We start from the raw sequence: 9,227 nt of genomic DNA, 5'->3' as shown, positions 1-9,227 counted from the left end.
TTAATGAGGCTGTCTAACAGAGAGATATTAATGAGGCTGTCTAACAGAGCGATATTAATGAGGCTGTCTAACAGAGATTAATGAGGCTGTCTAACAGAGAGATATTAATGAGGCTGTCTAACAGAGAGATATTAATGAGGCTGTCTAACAGAGAGATATTAATGAGGCTGTCTAACAGATATTAATGAGGCTGTCTAACAGAGAGATATTAATGAGGCTGTCTAACAGAGCGATATTAATGAGGCTGTCTAACAGAGAGATATTAATGAGGCTGTCTAACACAGAGATATTAATGAGGCTGTCTAACAGAGATATTAATGAGGCTGTCTAACAGAGATATATTAATGAGGCTGTCTAACAGAGATATTAATGAGGCTGTCTAACAGAGATATTAATGAGGCTGTCTAACAGAGAGATATTAATGAGGCTGTCTAACAGAGAGATATTAATGAGGCTGTCTAACAGAGATATATTAATGAGGCTGTCTAACAGAGAGATATTAATGAGGCTGTCTAACAGAGAGATATTAATGAGGCTGTCTAACAGAGGGATATTAATGAGGCTGTCTAACAGAGAGATATTAATGAGGCTGTCTAACAGAGATATTAATGAGGCTGTCTAACAGAGAGATATTAATGAGGCTGTCTAACAGAGATATTAATGAGGCCGTCTAACAGAGGGATATTAATGAGGCCGTCTAACAGAGAGATATTAATGAGGCTGTCTAACAGAGATATTAATGAGGCTGTCTAACAGAGAGATATTAATGAGGCTGTCTAACAGAGATATATTAATGAGGCTGTCTAACAGAGATATTAATGAGGCTGTCTAACAGAGATATATTAATGAGGCTGTCTAACAGAGATATTAATGAGGCTGTCTAACAGAGATATTAATGAGGCTGTCTAACAGAGATATTAATGAGGCTGTCTAACAGAGATATTAATGAGGCTGTCTAACAGAGAGATATTAATGAGGCTGTCTAACAGAGATATTAATGAGGCTGTCTAACAGTCGAGATATATTAATGAGGCTGTCTAACAGAGATATTAATGAGGCTGTCTAACAGAGATATTAATGAGGCTGTCTAACAGAGATATTAATGAGGCTGTCTTACAGAGATATTAATGAGGCCGTCTAACAGAGAGATATTAATGAGGCTGTCTAACAGAGAGATATTAATGAGGCTGTCTAACAGAGATATATTAATGAGGCTGTCTAACAGAGAGATATTAATGAGGCTGTCTAACAGAGAAATATTAATGAGGCTGTCTAACAGAGATATTAATGAGGCTGTCTAACAGAGATATTAATGAGGCTGTCTAACAGAGAGATATTAATGAGGCTGTCTAACAGAGATATTAATGAGGCTGTCTAACATATTAATGAGGCTGTCTAACAGAGATATATTAATGAGGCTGTCTAACAGAGATATTAATGAGGCTGTCTAACAGAGATATTAATGAGGCTGTCTAACAGAGGGATATTAATGAGGCTGTCTAACAGAGATATTAATGAGGCTGTCTAACAGAGAGATATTAATGAGGCTGTCTAACAGAGATATTAATGAGGCTGTCTAACAGAGAGATATTAATGAGGCTGTCTAACAGAGATATTAATGAGGCTGTCTAACAGAGAGATATTAATGAGGCTGTCTAACAGAGAGATATTAATGATATTAATGAGGCTGTCTAACAGAGGGATATTAATTTGTGTTTCAGAATAAATGCGCTCACATGAGCAGCGGGAGGTCATATTACTTTGAAGCAGCTACAGATTTAACAACACACTGTTTTCAACAACACTCCAAGAGGGTCAGAAATAGCAGATACAACAGAAACAAGCAAATACAAAAAAAATTTAAAAGTTACTTCCATCAGTATTTTCCTTATAAATTGTTGGTTATTGCAGCAGCTTGTATACTATTTATATGTTCAGGGTCCAGGTGTGATGCATATGACTCAAAGAGCGGCAGGTACATACTGGAGCCAGCCATCCAGCTGGGGATGCCTGGAAACCCCGTCCTAGGCTTGGTTTTGGTGGAATCCTCCTTCTTAGCCTGGAGAGAGAGGGGGGGGGGGTGAGGGATGAGTGAGGGATGGAGAAAGAGGAGGGAGGAGTGATGAGTGGTGGGGAGAAGGGAGGAAGAGGGGGGATGAGGAGGAGAAGGGATGATGGAGGGAGGATGGGGGGTGAGGAGGGAGGAGGGGGGAGGGGTAGGCGGGATGAGTGAGGAGGGATGAAGGGAAAATTCCCTTTAGGTCAATTTCAAACTACTATACTAGTACAAACATTATACAACACAGATAGGACGAGGGGCAATATAAATGTTCAACCCACTATCGTACCATCAACACACAACTTGAATTGTATACATGCATAGACTGCAATAATTGTGTCCGTTTGTTGCTCTTCCTCTACCAGGCTAGGGACTCGAACCTGCGGCTTTGTGCGTACAGTCTTACCTTACCAGGTCTTCTGAAGAAGCCCCCTCTGGACTTCTTACTGTCAGCGGCCCTCGTCTTTACACCCAGGTGCTTCATATAGAAGGCCACCGCTGTAAAGATGGAATGACTACAGAAAAGAGAGAGTTCTTCATTCTTCAGGAGTGTGTACACACACATCCATAATTGAACCCTTCAGATGAGGAATCATGTACTACTGTGTATCTTCAGAAATAGTTTTCTCAGCTCATGCGTTAGCCATGAAGTCAAGCCAATAACTTATAGCTTACAGCACAGGTACAAAGAAACATAGTTATAGGTAGTGATGAACGATATATCGGCCGCCAATATAATATCGGCCGATATGGCCGTTTTTTTTCACATCGGTATCGGTCCGATATCAAGATAGGGCCGATATTAAAAAAAAAAAAAATCTTATTTTTACATGTTTTGGCCTTAAATAGTTTCAAAATATCAGTCATTTCTGAAAATAAGTTACAAAAGTAAAAAAAGTATGCGTTTTGGAAAATAGCTCTTTATTTGATTATCATAAAAAAGTGTTTTCTATACAGAGATATCGACATCGGTAAATATCGGTATCGGCCAGAACAGCAATATTAATATCGGTTATCGGTATCGGCCACAATTTTCACATCGGTGCATCACTAGTTATAGGATACTGAAACAGATGAGGATGATGGGTGAAATACAAGCACGGGCAGAAGAGGGAGAGGGGGGGGGTATGACAGTTGTCCTGAGAGGAATGGGGGGGGGTTGTTACAAGAGGAACGGGGGAGGAGAAAGGATGGTGAGGAGGAGAGCAGAAGACGGAGAGGAGGAGCAGCAGATTGGCGTATGTGCATTTTACAAAAACTCAAGTCTGTCTCAACAAGAGTTACGATATGCTGTTTAACGGCCATCCAGAACCAACTAGCAACTGCATGGTACTAACGCTACACCCGACTCTCAACAGCACTACAGAGAATTTGAAGCACAAGGGGTCAACTTCATAGAATTTCACAGGAGAGATGCAGAATAAAAATTTAAAAAAACATGCAATGCTTTGGTCTTGAAGGTTACTGTACAACAAATTAGTAAACAAAGAGGTAGACAGTCCCAAGGACACGTGCGTACATTTCTGTTCAGTTTCCAGTGCATTCTTAGGAAGATATGAAATATTGACTTGGATAAGGTCAGGAAGGATCAATATTTGTGGAGAGAAAACATGCACTTCTATACATTTTTCAGAAATGATGGAACGTTTTATCGGCGAAGAGAATTCTGTCTGAAAGACTTTCTAGGGTAACTTTATTATGGGAATTTGCTAGTCAGCATTTGGACACTTCACATGCTTCTGGTGCAGAACACTGCGCCTCCAACCGTGACTCTACTCACTCGTGCACAATAAACACACATGCACGTCATCTTCCACTCATTAGAAAACACAACTCACCATTTTTCCTCGTCCGAGACGATGGTGGGTCTGGAAGAGAACACATTAAACAGGTGTCAGGAGTGGTGGGGGGGGGGTGACAGGAATGCATACCATGACCAAGCATCTCACAGCATCAAACTCACCTCTTCCGTTTAAGTAGCATTTTTCCTTTCCCTTTCTCGACTGATTCCTAACAGCTGTGTTTTGGGTCGGTGGAATCTGAAGCGACTGAGCTTTTCCTGATCCAAACTGACTGCAGTGGTATTGTGTTCAGAGCAGGGGCTATTGAACATATTCTATTATTTGAACAAAATAAAAGAAAAAATAACTAAAAAAACTAAAAAGAAAATAAATCAACAGATTGGGGGATGCATTAAAAGCTGCAATCCAGGATGCAATTGCAAATAAAAACTAAAAAGCACAAACAAAAACTAAATTATTTTCTGCAAACGGGGCGTCTAAACTAGCTCTCCAAAGAGTTGATCTGCCGGTAAGGAAGCTCTCTCCAGTAGTTGCAGCTGTGAGGCGAATCCACAAGTCAAACAATGCTCCAGCAAAGCGGAAATGACTATTTAACTGTGTTTTAATCTGATGCAACAAGCAGGCAAGAACCGTGGAAATAGGATATGTTTTGCTATGACCATAAAGAGTGGGAGGGCTTTCCCCGGGATTTCCCCCGGATAAACCAATCAGAGGGTCCCGGTCCCTTCGTTCCCCTCTGGGAGCGACCAATGAGAAACAGGAGATGAGGTGAGGTCACAAATGTTGTGGTGGAGTAAGGGCGGGCAGAGGGGGCGTGCGAGCGCGATAGAGAGAGAGAGAGTGTGGGAGAGAGAGAGTCCTGAGGGAATAGAGAGAGGATTGTCTGTGTTTTTGAATGGATGGAGTGACACTGAATGGCTCTTTCATGCACAGAGGGGATAGAGATCCCGTTAGCGTGAGAGTAAACCGATTCATAAACTCATTATGATGATGTCTTTGATACGGTCTCTACTCGCACAACTTTTGGAAGTCTTCACAACTGACCACATGGCTGCCTCCATAGAAGCAGCACTTGTGCGTGCACAGGGCATATCTCCTTTCCCCTCTTTTTTCTCCTCTCTCTCTCTTATCCCTCGCTGTCTCTCTTCCGAGAGGATTAGGACACAGTCTTCTAGCGCTTTCAACCGCCTCGTCTTACCTCTTGTCTGATCCACTTGTTCCGCTGAGGATAAGGCATTGTGTTTGACCACTGGTTCAAGGCTAGATAAACTGTCGCCCAGTCTCTACCTCTCGCTCTCTCTCGCTCCCTCCCTCTCTTTTTCGCAGTGCTCACAGCAGTAGCCGGGCTGCATCAATAGCACACTGGCCCCTTCTCTCCCTGGCTCCCTCTGACCTCCGCCCCTCTTTCTCTCCCTCCCTCCCTCTGATTGGCATGGCCCCTTCTCTCTCTCTCTCTCCCCCTCCGGTTGGCATGGCCCCCGCACCCCTCTCTTTCTCCCTCCCTCCGGTTGGCATGGCACCAAAGGAGAGTCTTCCTGTCGACGTGGCACTGCTGACTGCTCTGGCTGCAAGTGTAGCTTACCACCACCGGGATGACTGTGTATGAACAAATAATGGACTCTGTACGGGCTTCTGGGGTCCTCGTGAACATGAAGAGCGCTATATAAATCTATTATTCTCTCTCTTCTCTCTTCTCTCTTCTCTCTTCTCTCTCCTCTCTCCTCTCTCTCTCTCATCCACTTCTAAACTCTAGTCTCATCCACCAGGAGTCCCGTACCTGTCTTGATCTCCTACTGTATTGTGTTTTTTTTGTAGTTAGGAGTTTGTGTGTAGATTTGTGTGTAGATTCTATTCTCCATTCTATGTATCATAATCACACTGAGGGTGAATGAGCGAAATGGTCACCATATGTGAATATGGACAATAAGTTACCATGGAAAAATGTACAGTCAGGGTATCGCCTTTAACAGTAAAGCCCTGGTGGAGATCATAACAAATTACTTTTGGAGAACAAATGTCTTCAGATAAGGAGCGGCTGAGTGGCGCAGTGGGCAAGGCGCTCGCCACTAACGCAGGAGATGCTGGTATCGAGCCCAGCTCTCTGCATTGCTACCGGCTTGGCCGGCCGTCATACTAACACAATTGGCAGTGTTAGAGGGTGGGAAAGCCGGTGGGTGGGGATTGGACGTTGTGGACAGCGACTCCTACAGGTCGGTTGGGTGACGCCGGTGCGGCGGAAACAGGAAGTATCGGGGGCAGCGTGAGCCTCCCACACGTTACTCCTCGCCACTGAGAGTTCGAGCTGCTGCGGTGAAAAGATGCGACAGGCTGCCTCCTCGTGTATCGGAGGGGACACGTAATGCAAGGCTTCTATCCTCACTACAGCCGACCAGTGGGAGGCATAGTCTAGCAACGTTCAAGACAGGGAAGGGAAGAATTGGAAATACGAAATTGGGATGGGAGAAAAATTGAAAATGGGGAGAAAAAGTGGATAGAAAAAGAAAAATTCTTCAGATAATACTTAAAAAACATGAGAATGGGGTAATGAGGTCACTGCAAGATGACTTAAGGGTTAATGTATCTTTTCCGGCCAACTTTACAGCGGAAACTAATTATAAACTATTCCTCGTAAAAACGGTGAACCTAGAGGTTATTTATTACTCCTGATCATGAGGGATATTCTAATCACTCCTTTCTGTGTTTGTGTCTGTCCATAAGCAAGATAACTCACGCATTTCTCATCCGATTTGGCTCAAACTTGGTAGATAGGCAAACAGCCAGCTATGGACCTGCACTATATATATATATATATATATATATATATACCTTTCTGTTTGCGATTTCAATGTTTGACCTATTTGAAACTATATATATATATATATATATATATATATATATATATATATATATATATATATATATATATATATATATATATATATATATATATATATATATATATATATATAGTTTCAAATAGGTCAAACATTGAAATCGCAAACAGAAAGGTCAAACTCAAAGTTTTAGCCATTTAGTGTATGAAGTACAGATTTCTGAATCTACCTGTGAGATCAACTCAGTATTCTCCAAAATATTCATGACTGAAAGGCAGGTTTACACGTCAACATGTGCTGTAGTGCATCTCTCAGAGCGCCATCCTAGTTCAAAACATATCCGCGTATTTCCCCCCCGAGCCAGGTTTCATGGACCTGCTCGACAGGGAGGCCAGGAAGCGGCTCCAGGGAACACGTCTCTAAAAGCCTCTACATCGAGTCTGTCCGTTCGAAACAGACATTGTGTTTCGATCACCGTGGTGACAGCCTGTGTTTTAAGCAGTAGAGTAGCGGGTGGTGGAGGGGACTCACTGGGTCTCAGCCATCTTGTCCAGCAGGTTCTCGGCCACAGACTTCTCCTTCATCTCCTTGGGGATGCGATCGGTGGGGTAGTGGTTCTCCACGTCCATCAGCTCCGCCTCGTTGGGCGTCATGCCCATCATCCTCTTCTGCCTGCAACAGGACACAAGGAGGGAGGTGTACTGGGTCACAAATCCCAGGCAGTTCACGACTAAAAGAAACCCTTAGTCCACTGATAAATCACCCCAGTTTATCGAGTGATCGAATAGCGTGTCTAAAGAAGACCACTGCAGGTGTGAGAATACAACTGCCGTGCCAGAAAAGTGCTCCGTTATTGTTCAGAAAGTGATGCAACTGCACAGAAACTCAGAAAATTATAAAATTAATGGATTATAAAATTAGTACCTAAGGTTATGATCAGATTTTTGATTATTCAATACAGTCTGAATATTCAGTATTAACAAACAGATAAATAAAAAAAGTTCCAAACTGCTTAAAATGTATATGTATTTTTTTCACGACTGAGGTAGGTAGATTACATTTTTAGAGACTAAAGTACCGAAAAAGGGTACCGTTGGGTACCGGTATCGATTCACAGGTACCGGTACCGTATCGGTTCAAATGTGAACGGTACCCATCCCTACTCTTTTCTTTTATATAACGGACCTGGGTTCAAAACAGAATATTGATGTGGATTTGACCTCTTTCTGGGCCAATGCACACTGAGCCATGTGCACACGGTATGTCCAGGTCATTTACATAAGACACAGATGTGCACGTTCTGTTTCTGTGTGACTGGTGCGTCATGTGGCTTTGTTATATTGGCAGAGACATAAGTATTGGCTTTGATTTATGAAGGGAGCGTACGTTCCAATCCGATCTATAAACGGAAACACATTCTCTGGCAAAAGATGATATTTATCAATTTGAACTTGATCCAACCGATCAGTCTCGTTCTCTTATTGTCAGGTCAGAGTGTTATGTACACTAATTTAAAGTGATTGTCCACATTATTGAAATACAGAATCAACATAGAATATTAGATATGATTTCTACTGTGCCTGCAGACCTTTTGAACAGTTAGTTTCTACGCCTGCAGACCTTTTGAACAGTTAGTTTCTACTATGCCTGAAATCATTTTGAACAGTTAGATAGGATAGTTTCTACTATGCCTGCAGACATTTTGAACAGTTAGATGTTAGTTTTTTTTTTTTTTTAACTTACATTTTTATTTTCATTTTTTCAACAACATACATAGACAACATTCATAGACAATACACAGTACATAAATTAAAACAAATAGACAAAAAATGTGTAAAGAAAAAGTGTGACATGGGTCCTTCGGTCCATTCTACATTTGCATTATTTATTTACATTTGTATTCATTTCCTTGTGATGTTGTTACTTCCCCTCCTGTATTCTTCCCATTTTCCCCATTTCCATTCAAACTTTTTGCAGCCTCAGCAGATGTGTGATTCTCTCCATTTCCTGTATCCCCTCTACCAACTCTATCCATTGATCCTTTGTCGGCACTTCTACCTTGTACCACAGTTTAGTTAAAGCTTTCTTGGCTGCCACTATCAATATCTTAATCAAATATTTGTCTTCCCCTTGGATTCCTTCCTGTGACAGATTCCCCAAATACAACACTTGGCCTCCCTGGGGTATTTCGTATCCTATTATTTCATTTATTATCCCTCCTATCTCTTCCCAGTAGTGCCTTATCTTCTGACATCCCCAGAATATGTGTGTATGGTTCGCCCCTTCCTGTCCACACTCCCTCCAACATGTTTTCTTTGCTGGTGTGTAATTGCCCTGTATTTCTGGTGTTATAAAGTATCTAATTATATTTTCCCACCCAAACTCCCTCCATATCCTTGATCCTGTGGTTGTTTGTTGTGTCTTACATGTGTCATACCATTCCTCCTCTGTTATCTATATTTCCAACTCTCTTTCCCACTTTTCTTTTACATACAATGTTGTATTTCCCGTACTGTCCATTATTGCCTGATA

At 41.9% G+C, this 9,227-nt stretch overlaps 1 protein-coding gene across 1 annotated transcript in view; it reads right to left on the bottom strand.

Annotated features, from left to right (window-relative positions):
• The window catches only part of arhgef1 (Rho guanine nucleotide exchange factor (GEF) 1), a gene marked incomplete at its 3' end in the record, with an annotated part of 90,238 nt that overhangs the window by 57,344 nt on the left and 23,667 nt on the right, over window positions 1-9,227 (bottom strand). Inside the window, exons 7-10 of the mRNA XM_084308290.1 lie at window positions 7,227-7,367; window positions 3,898-3,927; window positions 2,466-2,574; window positions 1,984-2,059 (exon numbers count right to left, since the gene is read on the bottom strand). Of these exons, the coding sequence (XP_084164416.1) occupies window positions 1,984-2,059; window positions 2,466-2,574; window positions 3,898-3,927; window positions 7,227-7,367 (356 nt within the window). The remainder of the gene's footprint in view (window positions 1-1,983; window positions 2,060-2,465; window positions 2,575-3,897; window positions 3,928-7,226; window positions 7,368-9,227) is intronic.

The sequence above is a fragment of the Notolepis coatsorum genome (genome assembly GCF_963971535.1).
Source record: "Notolepis coatsorum genome assembly, chromosome: 2".
Classification (NCBI taxonomy): Eukaryota; Metazoa; Chordata; class Actinopteri; order Aulopiformes; family Paralepididae; genus Notolepis; species Notolepis coatsorum.
Note: the sequence above shows the minus strand (reverse complement) of the source record. Positions and strands in the feature narration are given on the sequence as shown.